The sequence below is a fragment of the Gossypium raimondii genome, chromosome 2 (assembly GCF_025698545.1).
Source record: "Gossypium raimondii isolate GPD5lz chromosome 2, ASM2569854v1, whole genome shotgun sequence".
In the NCBI taxonomy this organism is placed as follows: Eukaryota; Viridiplantae; Streptophyta; class Magnoliopsida; order Malvales; family Malvaceae; genus Gossypium; species Gossypium raimondii.
Genome location: NC_068566.1, coordinates 25,960,952 through 25,982,099, shown reverse-complemented (window position 1 = coordinate 25,982,099; position 21,148 = coordinate 25,960,952). Strand labels below are relative to the sequence as shown.

The 21,148-nt window shown below is 32.9% G+C and overlaps 1 protein-coding gene across 7 annotated transcripts; it reads left to right on the top strand.

Moving 5' to 3' along the window:
* The first annotated feature begins 1,171 nt into the window (after nt 1-1,171).
* Nucleotides 1,172-14,427, top strand: LOC105788291 (DNA-(apurinic or apyrimidinic site) endonuclease, chloroplastic). Of its 7 annotated transcripts, none has more exons than XM_052626744.1 (12): nt 1,172-1,252; nt 1,410-1,605; nt 1,827-1,891; nt 1,975-2,054; nt 2,218-2,463; nt 2,617-2,942; nt 3,710-3,820; nt 4,474-4,611; nt 4,723-4,770; nt 12,835-12,915; nt 13,462-13,621; nt 13,954-14,427. In XM_052626744.1, exons 2-12 carry the CDS (start codon nt 1,483-1,485, stop codon nt 14,073-14,075), a joined length of 1,500 nt encoding a protein of 499 aa, XP_052482704.1. In that variant the 5' UTR covers nt 1,172-1,252; nt 1,410-1,482; the 3' UTR covers nt 14,076-14,427. The 7 variants fall into 7 exon arrangements, with proteins under 7 accessions (XP_052482704.1, XP_012470560.1, XP_012470557.1 ...); XM_012615106.2 differs by having other exon boundaries at nt 1,173-1,309; XM_012615103.2 differs by having other exon boundaries at nt 1,174-1,337; nt 1,422-1,605; nt 13,462-13,612.
* Nucleotides 14,428-21,148: the final 6,721 nt, after the last annotated feature.

Sequence of the window (21,148 nt, the reverse complement as noted above, 5' to 3'; positions counted from 1 at the left end):
CACCATCATAGTAAATAGCAGTACTAATACATTCACTCATCTTTAATTTCTATTCTTCTGAACTTCTCTAATTTTTCTTGTTGTAACTTATGCAACATGAGAATGAAAGTTGGCTCATTTATAACCTAAGGTCAAGCAAGAACTACTGTAGAAAAAGAGCGTCCACATGAGAGTTTTTTTTAATACTTTTGCTGACAGTGCATCCTGCTTGAAGCATTTTTGACGCTATTTTTTCAGAACCGTCTTTTCAAAATTATTTTTTCAGGAACTACTTAGAAAAAGAGCGTTTAAGTGGGAGCTTTTTTCAATACTTTTGTTGACAATGCATCCTACTTGAAGCATTTTTGACACTATTTTTTCAGAACCGTCTTCTCAAAATTATTTTTTCAAGAACTATTGTAGAAAAAGAGCGTCTAAGTGGGAGCTTTTTTGAGTTCTTTTGCTGACAGTGCATCCTGCTTGAAGCGTTTTTGTCACTATTTTTTCAAAACCGTCTTCTCAAAATTATTTTTTCAAGAACTACTGTAGAAAAAAAGTGTCCAAGTGGGAGATTTTTTTAGTACTTTTGCTTACAGTGCATCCTGCTTGAAGCGTTTTTGTCACTATTTTTTCAGAACCGTCTTCTCAAAATTATTTTTTCAGAAACTACTGTAGAAAAAAACAAAATCCATCTTGTCAATATAATTTTTTCAAAACTCAACCCTAAACCCTTTTACAAAAACCTTATAACCTAAACACAAAATTATTTTTAAAATTTCTAAACCCTAATTTAATTAATTTTAAAAAATCTTAAACCCTAATTTAATTAATTTTTAAAAAAAAATCCTAAACCCTAATTTATTTTTAAAATCCTAAACCTTAATTTATTTTTAAAATATCTAACCATAAATTATAAACTCTAAACAAATAAATTCCTAAATTATTTTAATAAACTTCTAAAATCATAAACCCTAAACCTTAGACACTAAACATATAAATAACCTTAAATTTAAAAAAATACGGGCTAAAGTGCATCTAGTTCAGTGCATTTTTTATTGACATGATAAAAATAATAAGGGAGCATTTTTGTGAAATTTCTCTTAAAAACTCTTTTACGTGGATTTTTGTATTTTTCTCCTATTACAATAAATAATAAATAAAGTGGGCCAAAGGTTCGAAACTTTTGTTGCATGTTTTGGAGGAGCAATAAAATGCAAAAGCTTATTTTGGTGATTTAACAGCTATCCTGCGCTTCTTGCCTGCTTAACCTACCGTACAGCTCCCGTCCTCTGAAATTGGGTTCCATAGATGAACCAAGCATTGCAACTAGGTTTTAGAACTTTCATAAATCTTTCAAGGTTTTTTTTTCTTTAATTAATTTTCCCTATTTTGTTTTTCTTTTGTTTCTGTTTTTTTCCCCAAACTGACAGAACGAGGTGTAGCTTTCCGGTGGACCCTAGGAAATTGGGTATTGGAAGATTGGCTCCCTTAAGAGGCAAAGTAATGGGGTCTAAGAGAAGAAGCTTTTCGAATTCATCCTCTATTGCTGGCCAAAACATTGATAAAAAACTCAGAGAAGCAATAGACAACGACAACAACACCATTTCTGATAACCCTCTTCTCCAGGTTTCTTCTTTTAATTTTATATAAAAAAATTCTTAGTTTTCTATGTGGGTTTTAAGGGGTTAGAAAACTAAAGTAGTACGCATAATGAAGATAAATTAGTCAAAAGGATAAATGGGTGCTCTAATGGATTAATAGGATGTCATATTTTGAGTTAAAAGGTACTAATTTTATGTTTTTTACGGTAATTAAAGAGGATAGATATAAATTTGGTTGAGTTGCAGGATATCAAGGATGATCCAAGCAAAATCGAGGCAATGACGATTCAACAACTCAGAACGGCATTGAGGTAATGAACAAATTTCAAGAGTGTAACATATAAATCCATATTTGCTTTTATTGAAGGTTGCTGTAACTACTTCTAATTGATAGGACTGCTGGGATCCCTCCCAAAGGTTTGAAACGTGAGCTTGTATCTGCTTTACAGTCTTATTTGGCCAAGGAAATAGATGGTATGCAATTTTCTATGGAAATTAAAATTTGATATTTATTTCAATTTTCAAATCTTCAGATGGAAGGTGCCAAGATCATGCATTAAAAAATAAATATTTTTTAATGTTAAAATAACTAGCCGCTTTTCAAGCTTTCTTTCCTTATCTTAGAAATTCTTTACAGGTGCAGGTGAAAGTTCTCTTTTAGCAGATAAACAAGATCCCTCCTCCAATTCTGATAAAAGAATATATATGATGATGGAGACAAAATCAGTAGAGGACCAAGTTCAGGATGCTAACAGTTTTTCTAAGGTTTCCAAGGTTCAACAGAGCAGGAGAACTGTAAAACAGTTGCAAATTAAGGGCAAAACTGTTGATGTTAATGCTAAAATGGTCGCCACTGAGCAGAAGAAATCTGCTTGTGCTTCAGGTAGTACAGAAAATAGACATATGCAGCAGTAGTGCTTAATACTGTGTAGTGATTTATGGAACCATTCCTTCTTTCTCTCTTTAATTTGTTTTAGTTGTGTATTTAATTTGACTAGAAGGATGAGTTATTGTGTTTGAACCTTGATTTGGTTAGGTAGGATGACTTCTTTGACGAAGAAGAAAGCATCTTCAGATGTTGATAGCAAATACGTTAGTGCCAAAAATAGAGATACTCTTCCTGTAAATCTAAGTGAACCATGGACTATTTTGGCCCATAAGAAGCCTCAAAAAGGGTGGATAGCATATAATCCTAGAACCATGAGACGTTCACTTCCTACAGAGAATACAAAGTTTGTCAAGATTCTTTCTTGGAATGTCAATGGGCTTAGAGCATTGCTGAAACTAGAGGGATTCTCTGCTATGGAACTTGCCAAACAGGAAAACTTTGATGTATTGTGTTTGCAAGAAACTAAGCTTCAGGTAAGTATATAAATTTATCACCTGTAGCTAAGAAAATTTCAATATAATATCAGTAGTTATGTTAGAAAGTCTCTTTGTTACCATGACCTTTGCATATTTTATAACTGGATATTTTACTGTAGCACTTGATTCACCACTTACATCTTTTATTGCTATGTTCAAACATAGTTACAGCAATAGTGGCTAAATTATAAAGCGGTTGCTAAGATATTCTTCCTTTGATAGACGTTATCCATTTATGGTTGTCATGTTTGATATCAATTTTTTTTCCTTCACTTAAGCCATGGCCTGTGGGCATTTTCTTGCCTGTTGATTCTATTTGACACCTAGGACTTGTTTTCCTATGCATTGGAGTCAAGTTGCAATGTGACTCCTAATTTTGATTGGTTAAAAAGCATTAAATACTTCGAATGAGTAATCTTCCTTCTCAACCAAATATTCTAGTTATTCTTTTTCTCTCTAATGTTTTAATTAACCCAATCTAGGTAATACTTTCTTCTCTGAGTGTTCCTATGATTACGAGTTGAGAAAGATTGGTTTAGTCTTGGATGCACTAGCTTCCAAGATAAGCGGAAGAACATTTTATTTCTTTTATTTCTTTCCGAGAGAAAATTCTGCCCATTGATTTAGCCATTAAATATTGCTTGATTGACTATGAAATTGTGTATCCTCGTGAGATTATTTATTTTACTTTTAACATAGAAATTTGAGCAAAAGACTTGTTAAATTTCTTGGTATGCTTAGTGCATGTTTTAATCTTGGAGCAGGAGAAAGATGTTGAGTCAATCAAACAGTCTCTTATAGAAGGATACGAGAACAGCTTTTGGGCTTGCAGCAATACAAGACTTGGTTATTCTGGAACAGCAATAATATCTCGGGTATGTCTGATTTAGAGTGGTTTATCTTAAATGCGGTCCTTAGAATATTTTTCACATATCTATAGAAATTATGTCACCTTTTTACATACCTATATTGTTTTACATTAGGACCTAGTGTGCTTTGCTAACAAGCATTCACTGTTTTTTTGTCAATGAGGTTTGTTCTTATCTTAGCTTCATTTGGATTTTATATCTGTTAAAGTAATACTCTTATTTGCTAGTTTCTTTGTTTTGTAATATATCCCTTAAGTTTGAAAATGATTATCTTGTAAGTTAGAGTTTTGAAATACTGTGAATGGAATTAGCAGATTACTTTTTTAAAGAACACAATATCAAAATTTTTGTTTATAGCTACCCTTCAAATTCTAATGACGAAATGGGACTTTGAAACATGATGCAGAAAACTATGTGATAAGTGAAGAGCAATCATACTTGATTTTTATCCACTTAGCAAGTCTTAATCAATGGGATTCATTTCAATCTTATGCTTTCACTGGTTGCTGGGATTGTTGTCTGTTTTCTTGATTCCATGTCTACTGTACAGTTGTTAGGAGATTGACCTTTCGAAATTCAAGTATCAACTATCGAGTTTGATGTTTTCATTTCCTTCTTGTTTATTAATTTGCTGTTAAAAATTAGCAGTTTTCTGACAGATAAAGCCACTTTCAGTCAGATATGGCCTAGGCATATCAGATCATGATAGTGAAGGACGGGTTGTGACAGCAGAGTTCGATTCTTTTTATTTATTAAGTGTCTATGTTCCTAATTCTGGTGATGGCTTGAGAAGGCTGGTAAAGGGCTTAAACCTTTCTTATGTTACTTGCCAACATTCTTGAAGTTTTCATTTTGTTTCATTTGATTTTTTTCAACTTTTTTACTAAAGGATTTTATTGCTATTCCAGACATATAGGATTACAGAATGGGATCCATCTCTTAGTAATTACATAAAAGTAAGAATGCTTACATTTCCTTATTTCATTTTCCCCCTCCCCCTTTTGTTTTTCTTTGACTCGTTTAATTAATTTTTGTTATCCAATTTGTGCTCCTGGCAAGTTTAATGAACCCCTTGGTCTTGCTTTCTCCTCTATACTCTTTGACTTGTTATTCAGATTGGGCACAAATTGTCTTGTGAATTCCTAGGATACATTTGATATTCATGTTTTGATTCAAGGAAATTGAGCACCCGAGCATTTGGCTCTGAACTTAACGTATGCATGTATCTCTTTGCTCAAGGTGTTGGGGTCATGTCCCCTTCTCCTTTTGTGATAGTGGTAGGGTAGTGGTCTTGGGTCTAGAATCGATTCATTGAATGAGTAGCAAAAAAAATAGATCCAAAGTAAGCCCTTATTTCAATTCATATTTTTTCCTATGGTTGTGGAAGTCTTAAGCGAGTTGCCTACATTAAAACTGTAAAGGAGTTGTTGCAGATGCATTTGTTGGAAAAACTTATGTGCGTCTTAGGATTCGCGAAAGACAACAACAAATGATGCTTGATGGTGTTGGTAAATTTATGTTGTTAGGAATCAATTTTATCATTATTTTATTAGTAAAGTATTAATCATTTTAATTATAAGTATTTCTTGCTTTTTTTAAGTAGTCTTTGCTTAGTAGGATTATTTCCTTAGCAAGTATTTCTATTAAACTATGTAATCTCTATTTAAGAGGTTGTTAGCAGATACAAAGAGAAGAATGAGAACAAGAGAAGAATAGACTGATGAAAAGTTACATATATTTCATCTCTAGAGTTAGCCTATACAAGTTTATAATGTGTAAATAAGGGAAGAGAATAAAATAAGATCCTAATGTTAGCCCTAATCCTTAAGAATTTATAACACCCCCTCAAGCTGGAGTATAGATATTGATCATACCGAGCTTGTTACATAAAATGTCAGTCTGATTCTCATTTAGTGCCTTTGTAAACAAATCAGTAAGTTCTCTTGTAAAATATAATGATCGGGAAAAAAACGTGATGTAGCAATTTTGGTCATGGGTAAGTTCACTGAAAAAGATTAAATTAAAGGCGAGGTTAGGTAAATTTAAAACCGATGATAGGATGATAAATGAAGTTCGGTTAATAGTTCTAGAATTAACAACTTTATAGGTGGATCCATCATCAATAGTGACAAGAAAAGGTGAATTTGGTGACTGAAAAGTAAAAAGGTTGGGATTACCTGTCATATGATCAGTAGCTCCAAAATCGATTACCCATTTGGATGAAGAGGAAATAAAACATGTATTAAATTCACCTGAATCTGCAAATGAAGCAAAGGGACTCATGATATGACAAAAGGCAATGAAACTTACAAAAGGAAAGACCCACGAATAGTACCCGTGAAACCTACAAAAGGAAAGCAATGCCCCAAGAAATAGTGTTAAATAGTACCCAAACTAAAAAAAAATCAACAAATAACCCACGAACATTCAACCATTCAAACACCCGTCCACTGGGTTATAATCGAATTAAGAAGTCGACGTTGAAGGAAGAAGTTGGTGGCCTAACACTACCCCATGTGCTGTTGCATGAAGAGAGTACTTGGATCTTTTGGTAGTGCATGATACTCATGCATGGACCTCCTGTACATCGAAATCTGCAGTTTGGTTGTTGAGTTGTTGGCACACATCCTGTGTCGACGATGTACTCGAAAGATCACTTTGGAAAAATAACCCAAAAAATACCCTAACGGTTCGTGTTCAAAACCAAAAACTCGAACTGACTAAATTGAGCCAATAGGTCTTATACCATAGTAACGGATACGAAGAGAAGAATAGACTGATGAAATGTTACATATATTTCATCTCTAGAGTTGGCTTATTTATAACTAGTGTATATAGTGTAAATAAAGAAAAGAAACAAAATAGAATCCTAATGTTAACCCCTAATCTCTAAGAATATGTGACAGAGGCAAATTGAAAAGTGAATAAGATATATCAGATTAAGTAATTCCTATGAGATTTAATATTCTCTCTAACAAGTTTAAGGTATGGAATTTTGTTGGAAATAGAAATTCTTTTTCCTTGTCCATTAACTTAAGTATTTACATGGATATATATACTATGTTGAACTACTTAAGGAAATACAATCTTCACAATAAATAGAATAAATAAAATCTCAATACTTTAGCCTTAAGAAATCAGATCAGCCTTGATGAATAAGTCTGTCGATAGTCAATGGTTAACACTCCCCCTCAAGTTGGTGCATAGATATCACACATACTTAACTTGTAGACGAAATTGTGATAAGTTTTGTTGAGTCTTTTAGTGAACACATCAACTAATTGCGCATCTGAGGCTACATGACTTAACCAGGATGCCGACTGTCAACTTTTCTTTAATGAAGTGTCGATCAATTTCTATGCATTTTGTTTGATCATGTTGTATTGGGTTTTGGGCTATGTTGATGGCGGCCTTCTTGTTGCGATATAAGGATAGTTTTCCTTTATTCCACAACTTTAATTCCTCCACAACTTTCAATAACCATACTAGCTCGTAAACACTTTGAGCCATAGCTCTGTATTCTGCCTTAGCAGTTAATCGAGCATCCACATTTTGCTTCTTGCTTCGCCAAGTGACTAAGTTTTCTCCCACAAGTGTGCAATATCCCGATGTAGACCTCCTGTCATCCAAAGGTTCAACCCAATTTGCATTTGTAAAAGCATCTATCTGTAGGTGACCATGTTTAGAAAAAAAAGGAGACTTTTTCCTAAGGCAGACTTCAAGTAGTATAGAATGCGAATGACAACATGGATATGAAACTCTCGAGGATCATGCATAAACTGACTGCATGTGCGATGTCAGGTCTAGTGTATGAGAGATAAATTAGTCTACCAACCAGTCTTTGATATCTCTCTTTATCTACTGACTCCCTATTCCACCTTGCAACTTATGATTGCTTTCTATAGATGATTTTGCAAGCTTGCATCCCATCATACTCCTCTTAGTCAAGAGATTAGGATGTATTTTCTCTGAGAGATGAAAATTCCTTTCTTTGATCTGACAACTTTAATTCCCAGGAAATATTGTAACTTTTCTAAATCTTTGATTTCAAATTCTTAAAGCCAAACATGGTTTCAGTCAAGCCATTTCTTTCTCATCGTCTCCTGTCATCAACATATATAATGAGAGTGACCTTACCCTTGTGATGTTTCATAAAAAGGGTATGATTAGCATCGCTCTGTTGATAACCAAAAGTGATCATAACTTTGCGGAATTTGTTAAACAATGCTTTGGGAGATTGTTTAGTCCATTCAAGGCTTTCTTCAATCTTCATACTTTCCCTTGTGTTTTTGTATTATTAAATCCACGAGGAATCTCCATAAACACTTTCTCTTCTAGGTCTCCATGCAGGAATGCATTTATTACATTAAACTGTTGTAGGTTCCAGTCGAGGTCGGCTACACAAGAAAACAAAATTCTGATGGTGTTCATTTTGGAAACAGGGGCAAACGTCTCTTGATAGTCCACTCCATAAGTTTGAGTGAAGACTTTAGCAACCAATCTGGTTTTGAACCTTTTAATTAAACCATTAGACTTGTGTTTCACAGTTAACACCCATTTGCAATCCACCAAGTTCTTGTCTACTAGAGTTACCAGCTCCCAAGTCTCATTTTTTGCCAGTGCTTTCTTTTCTTCAACCATGACCTCTTTTCACTTGGTATCTTCAAATGCTTCACGTCAATCCTGTGGAATAGACACAGAAGGCGAAGACTCTATAGGGAGGGGACAATGAGTTATAAGAGATAAAGTTAGACATAGAGTGTCTAGTATAGGATCTAACACCTTTTCTTTGGGAAATAAGCTTATCTAAATCATTTGAATGATAGGAAAGTAAGCGTAATTCACCAGAAGAGGAAGATTATTGGCACATAGTTGGTTGCATGATGGCTTCTTCTATTCTAGTCTTTCTCAAATACTTCTTTATATTTGGTTTGTCCAAACGCCCAATAATCTTTTTTTGAATAGTAGTCTTCCCTTGAACAGTAATGCTACCTCTTGAACAATGGTGTTGTCTAAAATAAGTTTTTCAATAGTTACTACACCAGGTATCACTTCTTCTCTCTCATTGATCTCCCCTTGAAGAGGTGATTGAATTGTACCATAATAGGGCTCAATTTCTCTAAATGTAACATCCATATTAACGAAAGTTCGTCGTGAAGGAGGATGATAACACTTGTATCCTTTTTGTGTTGGAGAATATCCAATGAACACACATTTAAGGGCTCGTGGATCTAATTTGCATGCTTTCCAGTCATTGACATAACACATCCAAATACCCTTGGAGGAATAATATAAGTATTGTGTCCTTGTAAAGTGTCTATGGGACTCTTGAAATTAAGGTTTTTGAGTGGCATTTTATTAATAAGATAGGCTGCTACAAAAATTGCGTCCCCCCAGAATGGTTTAAGAAGGTTCATGGTAAGCAGAAGAGATCTAACGACTTCTAGAAAATGTCTATTTTTCCTTTCAGCGACTCCATTTTGTACACTAGTATCCGGATAAGTTGTCTAATGAATTATCCCATAAAACTCCAAATAGGTATAAAAATTGTACTTTGTAATATTGTCAGTTCTAAAATCAAATTTAGTACACCATTTTATGAAAAAATTGAAAGCATGTAAACACATCATTTTTATTTTATTTTAGCAAATACACCCAAGTCGTCCTAGTGCAATAATCACTACTACCCTACAACATATATAAGCCATCATGCAATTTACCACTACCGATCTTCCTCCCTGTTTGAAGGTCCTAGAATACACAATGATCAGAGAAAAATTCAATTTTGCAGTTTAAGGTATTTGTGATGGCACTAACAGATAAAAGATTAACTGAAAACGAGAAACATGTAGTATAGAGGATAGTTTAATATTGGGTGTACAATTGACAAAACTTGATCCGGTTACAGGAGTAAAACCCCATCAGCTATCCTGACACTATCTTTTGTTTGATTTGGGGAGTAACTTAAAAACTTTTAGAGGAACCTGTCATGTGTCTATTCGCACTAGAATCAATAATTCGTGAGTTAGTATTACTTTAAGCATTAAAGGCATTACCTGACTTGACAAAATTGGATTTTGGATTCGAGGAAGAGTTAAGTTGGTACAGGAGACATCTGACGTGTCGAATTTCATTCGAAGAAAATGTTCCAGTGGATGCAGTTTCTGTAGATGACTATGTAGTTTCAGACAAGTTTGCTCGACCCTGATTTTGTTTTCCTCCACAGCATTTGGTGGGCCAACCATGTAATTTCTAGCACTTGTCCTTAGTGTCCTGTGGGTTCCCATAATAATCACACTACAGATTATCTTTATCAAGGTTACCATCTTTTGGCTCTTGAAAGCCACTAGCGATCAACCTAGCCTTTTCAGTTGGTGTTGTATAAAGCATAACACCTTTTTTGCTTTCTTCTTGCTGGACATTGTAGTATGCTTCCTTAAGAGAAGGAAAAGGAATTTTTTTGAGAACTTGAACTCAAATTTGATCATACTCAGTGTTTAACTAGACCAAAAAGTCGTAAACCCTCTCTTTTTCTAAAAGCTTTTGAAACTTTACTGCTTCTCCAATACAATTGGCTTGCAAGTCTTGGTAATAATCTAGCTCCTGTCATAAATTGCTCTGTTAAGAAAATTACTGAGAAATTGACATCTCACCTTGCTTAGTGTTGTAAATTTTTTTATTGTAGATTTCAAAATCTGAGCATCATTCCCAACTTGTGAGTAGGTGAGAGCAGTTGCATGCCATATTTTTTCTGCAGAGTCAATTAACAGGTGCCCAGACATAACAAGAGAGTTATTAGAGTCCCACTGATAGTAAGTGGAATCATTGACATCGGGTTTTTTCAAATCATTAGTAATATACCCCTATAGTCCTCTAGCTTTGATAAACAATAAGCACGACCGTGACCATGCAAGATAATTGTGCCCATCAAGTTTTATTGGATGGATTTGTAATGAGGGGTTATCATAAATAACTTTTTTTGTGTCGGCCATTTTTTTCTCTTAAAAAAAGTATCACTAGAGCCAATAACTGCAAGGGATATCGAAGAAACACCAACAAAACCAATAGTGGTGGCTGAAGAATCAAAGTCGAAAGAGGTGGGCTGCACGCGCTGGCGCGTGGGCAAGGATGCCGAAGGTATGAGTGGCACGTGAGGGCCACGTGTAGGGGGTTTGGACACCGGATTTTGAGGTTTCACCGGAGACTGGACTACAACTCTGTTGAAGGGGGCGATGAAAAAATACTGGTCGGAAGAAGAAGAGTACAAAATTGAATTTTCTAAGGTTTGGGAATTTTTAAAAAGATAGGCTTCTAAATATTGATTCTCAAGCTCTTGATAACATGTTGAAAATAAAAATTCCTTTTCCTTGTCCATTAACTTAAGTATTTAATATATACAACTATGTTGAACTACTTAAAGGAAATACAATCTTCACAATAAATAGAATAAATAAAATCCCAATACTTTAGCCTTAAGAAATCAGATCAGCCTTGATTAACAAGTCTGTCAATTGTCAATGGTCAACAAATTCCCATTCAAGGAGTTCCACTTGTTCATCATATGTCATTCATTAGTTGGGGTCGTAACATGGCTGCAGAGCTAGAAACAATAGGCGATTCCATTACTTGAGAAGAGGTGGAGTCATTTAAAGCAAGAATAGAGTTGAAAATCGATAAGTCCGTGCTACAAATGAGGGAATTGTTGACTTCCAATTAGAACTTCGATAAGGGAAAAAGGGTTGACAGCAATAACATCAATATTGACAAAAGCAAAAGTTAGCTAAAGAAACAGGAAAACCGATCAGAGACAATGGCAGGATTTGGTGTGGCTCTACGATAGATGAAATTGGATTTCTTGACTTTCAATGGGACAGAAGACCCCTTAATTTGGTTGCACCAATGTGAGATATTGTTTTTGAATTAGAAGATAGCCGAATCAAACAAATTGGGGTTAGTTACTTTTCACCTGATAGGAAGCACATGATTATGATATTGTCAAATGGAGCAGAAAAAGCCTAATCTTCCATGAGAGGCATTCAAAGATTACCTGGATTGGACCACCGCTGTGGGAACCCTTTGGGGGAATTAGTGGAATTGAATCAAACAGGGGCAATGGAAGATTATCTTTGTCAATTTCACGAACTGTTAGCCTGTGCAGATTCTATGGGGCCGGATCAACAAATTAGTTTGTTTACTGCAGGGTTATCAGATTCAATCTAAGTATATGTGTAGATGCAAAAACTTGATTAAGTCTATGAAAATGCGAACTATCCCAAGCTACAGGCCTATGATGGACTCCTTGGCAGAATTTGAGACCTAATTCGAAAATAGTATCGACCACAGCTGCTACAGAGGTCAACTCTGAGGGAAGTGTAGTGTCGGCAAACGAATCAAACACCAACAAAATCGTAATCAAATCTAAATTTGAATCAAAATCCCAATAGATAATAAAAGTACTTCACTTTGTACATTTGTTGTTATCCTATCACCCTTTTTGAGCTTGATCTTAAGCTAAATGCTAATTCATTTTTGTAGCTCTTAAGTATGCATATTCAGGGAGGATGATGTTTTGGAGCATAAATGGGTCCAATTTATTTAATCGTGTTAATTCTCTAGGTATTTTAGGACATTATATTAAACAAGTTTGCCTTTTTAGTGTAGTGGTTAAGTGCCTACGCTAATATCAGATTAACTGCTGAGACTTAATCCCAAATCTTTCTCACTATTATTCCTCTTCTCAATTTGCCTCTATTTCCCTGTAATTTCTCTCGAAACTCCATTCTCTCTTTGCCTTATCTTTGTCCTTGCCAATTCAGTCCCTCTTGTTTGTTCTATATAAAAAAGACTATGTAATAGGACATCTCCTTATTACTGTTTTGTAGCTATTGTAATTTGTAATATCTTTTAAGAGCTTCTGTCAATTCTTTCTTAATTGAACCAACTTTGTTTTTGAAACAATTTTTTGACGTTTTCCTTGTTTGGAGGTTTGATACTTCGGCTGCTTCCCTTATATGATGTAGGAACTGGAAAAGTCAAAGGCAGTTATTTTGACGGGGGATTTTAATTGTGCACATGAAGAGATAGACATTTATAATCCGGCTGTAAGTCGATCAAGATTTTGATGTTTTCATGATATCAGTATTTCATTTGTCTATTAGCTTAACCAATGTAAGCAGAAATATTTTAAGCAACCACATAGCAATATTTGATTAATTAACATTACAAGTTCCTTCTGTCTTATGACTACAGAGCCATTGTTGATTAATAAGGTTGATTTGATGCCTCTTATCCAGGGACAATGGACTTGTCTCTTTTCCTTGATTTTACATTTAATTCAGAGTTATCCTAACCTAGAAATATCAAGGGTGGGACAAGACATCTCTTACCCATTAAATTAGTAAGACTTTCATTTCTGAGAGGCAAAACAATGCAGTATAACAGAGTTCAATCTATAAACTGCTTGATATTGGTGATCACAACAGTATAAGAAGGCTAAATGCATCATCAGGATTCAGGAGTTTCTGAAATATGCTGAATTCAGCTACATCTATAACCTGTATCATGATACTTGCTATGCCTATGCAAATTAGAGCTGCAGCTATTGTTTTTCATTGAAATGTCGTAATAGTTTAAAATTTTAAACATAGGGAAACAGAAGGAGTGCTGGGTTTACAATTGAAGAAAGGCAGTCTTTTAGCACAAATTTCTTATCCAGTGGTTTTGTTGACACCTTTAGAAAGCAGAATCCAGATGTTGTGGGCTATACTTACTGGGGTTATCGGCATGGTGCACGCAAAGGTAATAAAGGTGAGACATCCTTTATTACCTTCATATTCTTTTATCCTCCACTTGTATGACCTTTATTACCTTCATATTCTTTTATCCTCCACTTGTATGATCATCTTTATGTAATTTTTTTCAAGTATATGAAGTCATTTCAAGTATTTTTGGCTTGAATATGTGTCTTCTACGTCAAAATGGTCATCCAGTATTTATTTATTTTGTGCTAGAGTGGGTGTATTTGGTTTTGAAGTTGCAGCTAGATATTACAAATATCTTTTAGGGGGATAAATGGAACTGTCACTAGTGATCAGCTTCCATCATTCCTACTCAGTTAAAATATTTGTTTCTTGGAACAGGATGGAGGCTTGACTACTTCCTTGTCTCAGACGCCATAGCTGATGATGTTCATGATTCATTCATTCTTCCTGATGTCATTGGTAGTGATCACTGCCCTATTGGACTTGTACTCAAGCTCTAGTCTGTCTGACCCACTAACAGTGGGGATCAATTGGCCAGCCGGTATGTTGATGAGACAAGCGCAACATTTTCTCTTCCAAAACCCAACTTGCTAGAAAGTTCGATACAAAAATAGCTGCTGAGCTGCCAACTCTGCCGAAATTGATCATATCTTATGCTGAAGTGTTAGCTTTGTCTTTTTTTTTTTTTTTGAAGGGTGATCTTTGCAGAGGCTGGTGCCCAAAATCTTGGGCGAGGGTGGAAACTCAAAAGCCATTAGAACTTATATGAGATTTTCTTATTACAATGCATGGCTTTGATGAGTTGGTACAATCTTGTTTATGGTAATGAAAAAATATATTTTGCTGCCACAATTCTTGTTGCAATTTTCTCACTTACGGTCCCATTTATTCATGGGTTTGCATGGAGCTGAAGAGCATAATTGCACTAAATTTAGACAATATCTCAGCGTTCCTTGCTAGGCTTACGGCTAGTGGAGAATATAGAAAAAAACCTTTTTCGCGATTAAAATAATGAAGTCATTAAATTTAACGCTTTATTTTAATTTCAATTAAATGTTCAGTCTTGAGTTTATACCTATAATTTTTACTTTATACATAAACAGGATCTTTAACATAATTTTGATTACAAGCATATTTCTAGGGTCGTGTTTTATGGACTTGGATGTGTAACGAGATTGTGAGTGTAACGCCCTTAAAAATTATTATGTAAGTGGTACTATATTGAGAATATGTGTATTAGATTTCTTGACTGGATATAAGTGATAGAAGAGAAGGTTATTGAATATCGGAGAAAGTTGAAGCAAGTGATATATTATGGCATATTAGTTTGGGTTACAAACTAAATTGTAAAGTGGAAAAAAAATGAAGGGGTCAAATTGTAAAACCTATAGATGTGGGATTAAATTGAATAGGTGGAAAAGTAGAACTAGAGTTACAATTTTATTAAAAGAGAGAAATGACTCAAAAGCGAATATCAAAGATAATAGAAGGCATAATGATCATATTTTTTTGCAAAATAACAAAAATACACTATTTGATTTACTTGAAAAAGTGACAACTAATTTAGAATATTGGATTAAATATATTTAATATTAATTTTAAAATTATGAAATTTTGACAAAATTATGACCATTGGATAGTGGTGGAAAAGCGAGATCAAATTTCAACCATTGAATTAAAATCATTATAGTTAAATTTATTATTAGGAAAATAATTAAAGAATGGTTTAGAGTTTTCTTCCATTCATCCCACATCATTCGTCTAAGAAGAAGAAAGGAAGAGAAAATGTTCACTTCTCTTCAATTTGGTCTTTTTTTTTTGTCTAATTTCATGTTCACCCAAACCTTTGTGATTTCCAAGTGAATTTTTAGGTGAAATCAGGATTCCAACATTAGAATAAGCTTAGTTTTCATGATAGAATTCATGAATTTATGGTGGAAGTGAGAAAGTTGAGAAAGTGTGAGAAAACAAGGTGAGAAAGTAAGAATTTAACTATTCTCTTGTGGATTCTATGTTTCATTAAAGTGGAAATAAGGGGTGAATATTGATAAGAGTTTTGATTGTGTTTATGTTATTTCATGAAGAGAAAGAGATGGAATGTGATGAAAGTGTTCTAGATAAAGGAAAGAAAATGGCAAAAAAGTGAAAGGAAGAAGTAGGAAACAAAGGAACTGAAATCCAACAAAAAATAGATAAGTACTCTTATGAAACTATCTTGACATGTGACGCCCCCAAAATTTCCAATAAGATATCGAGTATTGTTTTCAGATAGTGTTAAATGAATTTCGAGGAAATTTGGAAATCACTCAAAGAAAAAGAGATTGGTAAGAAATTAAAATTGGAGGTGGGAATCAATGTAGTAGTTTGTAATGTGAAAATGCAGGGGAAAAGACGAAATCATAAAATTTGAAAAGTTAGAGGACCAAAATGCAATTTGACCAAATAAAGGAAATAAGAGTTAATAATGATTATTTCACGTGAAACTTGGAATATGTATTAGTATAATGAAGATCACTTTTAAGACTAAATTGGAGAGGATGGGAAAGTATAGGGATTAATAATTTTTCTATTTTATCAAGAAAGGTCATTAATGTAATTTTTTTGCATGAATAATCAATAATTATGGATGACAAGTTCAAATTGTGGAAATTTTGATGGATCAAGTGTTGGGAATGGAATTAGAAAAAGGATAATAAGTAAGAAAGGGCTAAGGTGCAATTTTCCATAAAAGGGCATTTTGGTCATCTGTCATGAAAATTATTTTGGGATTATTAACTTATGAGTTATTAAATTGTTAGGAATAATTGTGGGCCATTGGATTTATAACAGCTCGATTTAGGGCTTAGTCGGAGTAGTGGTTTCGGGACCACAAATTCGACTAGGAAAAATATTATTATTATATTTTTATGGTCTATGATTTCATGGAAAGTTTTTGTAAAAATTTCGTTCGAAAATTTTGACGTTTGAGCACTCAATTTAGTCAAAAGAACTAAATTGTAAAAACCACAAAAGTTGAATTTTATATGTTAAAGGTATTTAATTTTTATGGAATCATAAATTAGGGGTTCTTATGTGGTAATTAGACCATTAGTTAATGATGGACAAAAATGGGCATGAAATAAGTGAAATAGGATTTTTTTTAAGAAAGGGCATTTTAGTCATTTGGTAAATAAATAGAATTAAATGGGAAAAGATGGCAAAATATGCCCATCTTCTCCATAGTTGCTGCCGAATTTAAGAAGACACCATAGCTAGGGTTTCTTTGCTTTTTCAAGCTCATAGTAAGTGCATCCTAGCCACGTTTTTAATGTTCTTTGCATTTTTGAGATTCTTGTAGCTCGGTTTATCCATTTTTACTGTTAATTCGAGCTAGGGTTGAAATTTGAAAAATTACCCATGTGCGAAATTTGTGTATTTTGATGTTTTATGGAAGAATATGAAGTTATAAATTATGTTAAACAATTTTTGCTAGTCGATTTTAAGTGAAACCGATTAAAATAACATAATCGGTAAAAATACCTAAAGCTCATATAAAAGCTAAAGAAATCGATACTAAGGATTGTGGCATTTTGGATATACGATAAAAGGTGTGGGATCGATTCTATTTGTTGTATCTGATATAGTTATTTTTGTTATATAAATAAATAAATTACAACCAATTGTGAGTACACTAAGTACTCAAAGAGGAGTTGAAAAAATCATGACAAATGATCCAAGTAAGTGACTCTAACCGAGTATATTTTATGAAACGCATGAAATATGATGTGATTATTGCTATGTTAATGATGTATGTGTAGATATCATTGTCATGACATGCGTTGCATGGCTTATGTGATATGTTTGATGATTCAAATATGTAATATTTATATATGAGTATGTGAATATTGGGATCTATGATCTAATGTGTCAAGCATGATTAAAACATGTTTAAGTGATGACTAAGTGAAATATAAATATGTGAGCATGTCCACTTGCCTAAGTGTTAAAGTGATTCACATGTGTTTAAAGAGTGAATTTGCCATGTCAAATGCATGGGGTGAGATTTTTTGAAAGGAGAAAGTAAGTGGCAGTATATGTGCATATCAGTGGTGGCTTGTCCACAAAGTGTTTCAGTGGCTGTATATTTGCATATCTGCAAACACAAAAATATATACACTTTTTCATTCTCTTTTTAACTCAAATTCGTGCAATTTCGTAGTAATTCTTGTTGAAAAATATATAATAATTATAAAATAATTAAATTATACTTAAATTATTAACATGTTGAATTTTAATTAATTTTATAATAAATTTTGATTAATTTTGATTAAGTTTTGACATATTCGTACAAAGGGTAAAAAATGGCTCGATAGACACTGCTAGAAGCGCAAAACTAAAAAGCGATTTTTGAAGCATCAAGGAAAATTAAATTTTTAGCCTAATACAGTCCAATTTATGAATATTAATTCATAATATAATTAATTTTAATTTTAATCTAATTTATTTTGGGTTAAATAATTATTATTAATTAAATTATGAAAGGAGGCCCAACTGTGCTAAACTGAGAAGACCGATTCAACCTAGCAATGGGCTGCCCAAAACTATCCCACATGTTGATCCAATTAGCTTATTTAGCTGATTATTTGGCTTGAAAAACAACCCTTGAAGCTTCCTTGAAATTGCATTCAAACCCCTCCACTTATCAGGCTTTTGTAGATTTTCCCCTAGCTAAATTTAGAAAGTTTGAAAGCTTCAAACTTGCCACATGTGTGGCCAGCCATGGAGGGAATCAATGGCTACTAATTTTTGCTATCTTTAGCAGCCTACTCAACCTATAAATACCCCCCTTTGCTTCAAATACACCTCCCATCCTTTCATTCTTCACTTCTCTCTCACTTTCTCTCTTCAGAACCCTTCCTTTGTTCTCCATTTTTCCCTTCCATTCCCTTGCTGATTTCCTCTCTTAGAAAAGAGCCCTTCAACCACCATTGGTAGCAGCATTCTTGCATTATAATTGTAAGGTAACTAATGAACTAATTATTAAATTGTGTTGAAATTTTAGTTAATTGACACAATACTTAATCAGTGAATGGTTAATCTTCTAAGGTAGCTGAGGGTTAAATTAGTGATGGTATTAAACAGTACAATAGCCTTGTATAACTTGCAAGATTATTGTGATTAAACTATTTCAATGTAGGAATATATTGTTACCTCACTTAATCTTTTATGTGCTTATGAAGATTGATTTATTGTTTGAATTGGCGTTGAAAAATGTTTAAGAGATTAGTTAATTTAATAAGTATGTATGAGTAGTAGCTAGCAAATTAGCAAGTTGCTATGAATTTATTCGTAACAACATGAACATGAGTTATGTAATTCTAAGTTAAGAAATGTAATTAATCTAACACAATTATGTCATCTTGATTAAAATCATCTTTTGAAATCGTGCATTGAAACTTTTTATTATTATTTAATTTTACTTAGTTAAATTTTAGTTTTTAACTACTTCCTCAAAATCAAAATATTTTTCTTCACCAAAGTGTTTTTAATTGCATTCATAAATAATTCTTTTCACAGTCCATATGGGTACGGTAACTCGACATTTACTTATCACTTTAATACTTGTTGTGATTGTGTACACTTGCACATTTCCATCGTTCCAATATCAGTGGTGGCTTGTCCACAAAGTGTTATCAGTGGTAGAATATCTGCAAAGTAGTGGCTTGTCCACAAATGGTGTTTCGGATAGACGAGTTCTAGGGAACACGATACTGGTGTGTAGCGGATATGGGTAGGAAATTTTATAAAATGTGCATCATTTTAAAATATGCATCGACATGTTCATGCATAAGTATAAGTGTTAGAACCTGTGATTATTATGATGATTGGTATGTTGAGATTGACATTTTGATATGTATGAGATTTTTATTTCTGTTGATCTAACACTAGGTTATTTAAAGATCACCCACTTTACTTATGTGTTTCAGATAATCCTCATGATTACGACTTGGATACAGTCATTGGCGATGCTCTCGGAAATGATATTTAAATAAATATGAACTTATATTTATGATTTGGATTTTTTTGGATTTTATTGCTATTTGAGACTTTTTATTTTAAATTACGGGAATGTGGCATGGGACTTTTCTTTGGGGATTTTATTTTGATTTGCATGACTTGATTTCATGACATTAAGTTTTAAAACTGCATAAGTTAGTATTTGATAAGATTTCGTATGAAACTCGATTTTTAAAATAAAATTTGTCAATAATATATTTTTCATTGCATTTATAAAAATGAGTTTTTAATAAAAGTAGACTTAGTTTTCAAAATTATTAATGTTTACAAATTAGTTTTCTAAAGACATTTGATTTATGATGTGAATATGTTTTTATTTTCAAATAAAGATGAATAACCAAAATTTTCAATTTTTAATAAAAGACAAATAATTTAGAAGTATGATTGAAAATTTGAAATAGTTTTGAATAAATGATTGAATGTTTACAATTGAGATATTATTTATTTCAATTCACGAAATTTACACGTTTTTTTATGAAATTAAAATAAACGCTTTATTTCATTTGTTTTGAATTGATAAGCAAACAGTTTTAATGTTTTTTTAATTTAGAATGTTTATTTTGGCCATTTTCGTGGACAAATGGTTTTTGAAATGAGATTGAAAATAAAGTTGAACATTTGCTTTTATTAGTTTAGAACGAATTGCGCAAATGGTTTAAAAATATGTTTGAAATCAAGAAAGTTTTTAAGATAACTTTGAAAGCTCATCCCTTCAACTTCCTGGTTTTTAAGATAACCCTCAAGGTTAGGACATGGGCTGGGCTTACAGAGGAGTACTTAGATTTTTTACGTATAAACTTTTAAACTTTATTGTTTGGTATTTTTAGGGACTATTTAATTATTATTTACGGACTATGGTATCGACATTGATTTCGGATTTTTGAGACATTTTGCATGATTTGATTTGAAAGCATTAACTAAAATGGTTTATCATATCAGTACGAAAAGCCAGATTTTTCAACACAATTACGATTTCGACTTAGAAACTTTATTATAAATTCGAGTATATGTTTTTACAAAAATTAAACCTAATTGCTTAAATTTTCAATATTTTATGAAATGAATCAAGTAACAATTTTTAGTCAACAAATAAGATTTTTATTAAATCTTCTGCTGCGACATTTTCAGAGTAAGGCATTTAATTTAATTACTCAAACTTGGACTTTTCAAGCTGATTCGATTTCTGAAAAAATCTTTACTAGAAATTCAAAGAGTTACCTTAGTTTTTCTCAAGCAAATCAATACACTGATTGTAACACCCCTAACCCGTATCCGTCGCCGAATTTGGGTTACGAGGCATTACCGAACATAGCACAGTTCAGAATAGACATTTATTACAAATCCAGTTTAGTAATTTAAAACTCATCAGAACACTTATCTTAATCACTTTTGAACTTAAATCTACTATATTACTTTATTGGCATATTTTAAAAAATTATTCAGATATATATATCATTACACATCATATACCAAACATATAATAACTATTTATCATAAGCTAATTATCAAACATCTC

Excerpts from the sequence above, each read along its gene's own strand:
- LOC105788291 (XM_012615100.2), top strand. The coding sequence starts at position 1,288 with ATGAACCAAGCATTGCAACTAGGTTTTAGAACTTTCATAAATCTTTCA. Across the intron at positions 4,771-12,834 it reads CTCTTAGTAATTACATAAAA|GAACTGGAAAAGTCAAAGGC; the intron begins GTAAGAATGCTT and ends TATATGATGTAG. Across the intron at positions 12,916-13,461 it reads TAGACATTTATAATCCGGCT|GGAAACAGAAGGAGTGCTGG; the intron begins GTAAGTCGATCA and ends TTTTAAACATAG.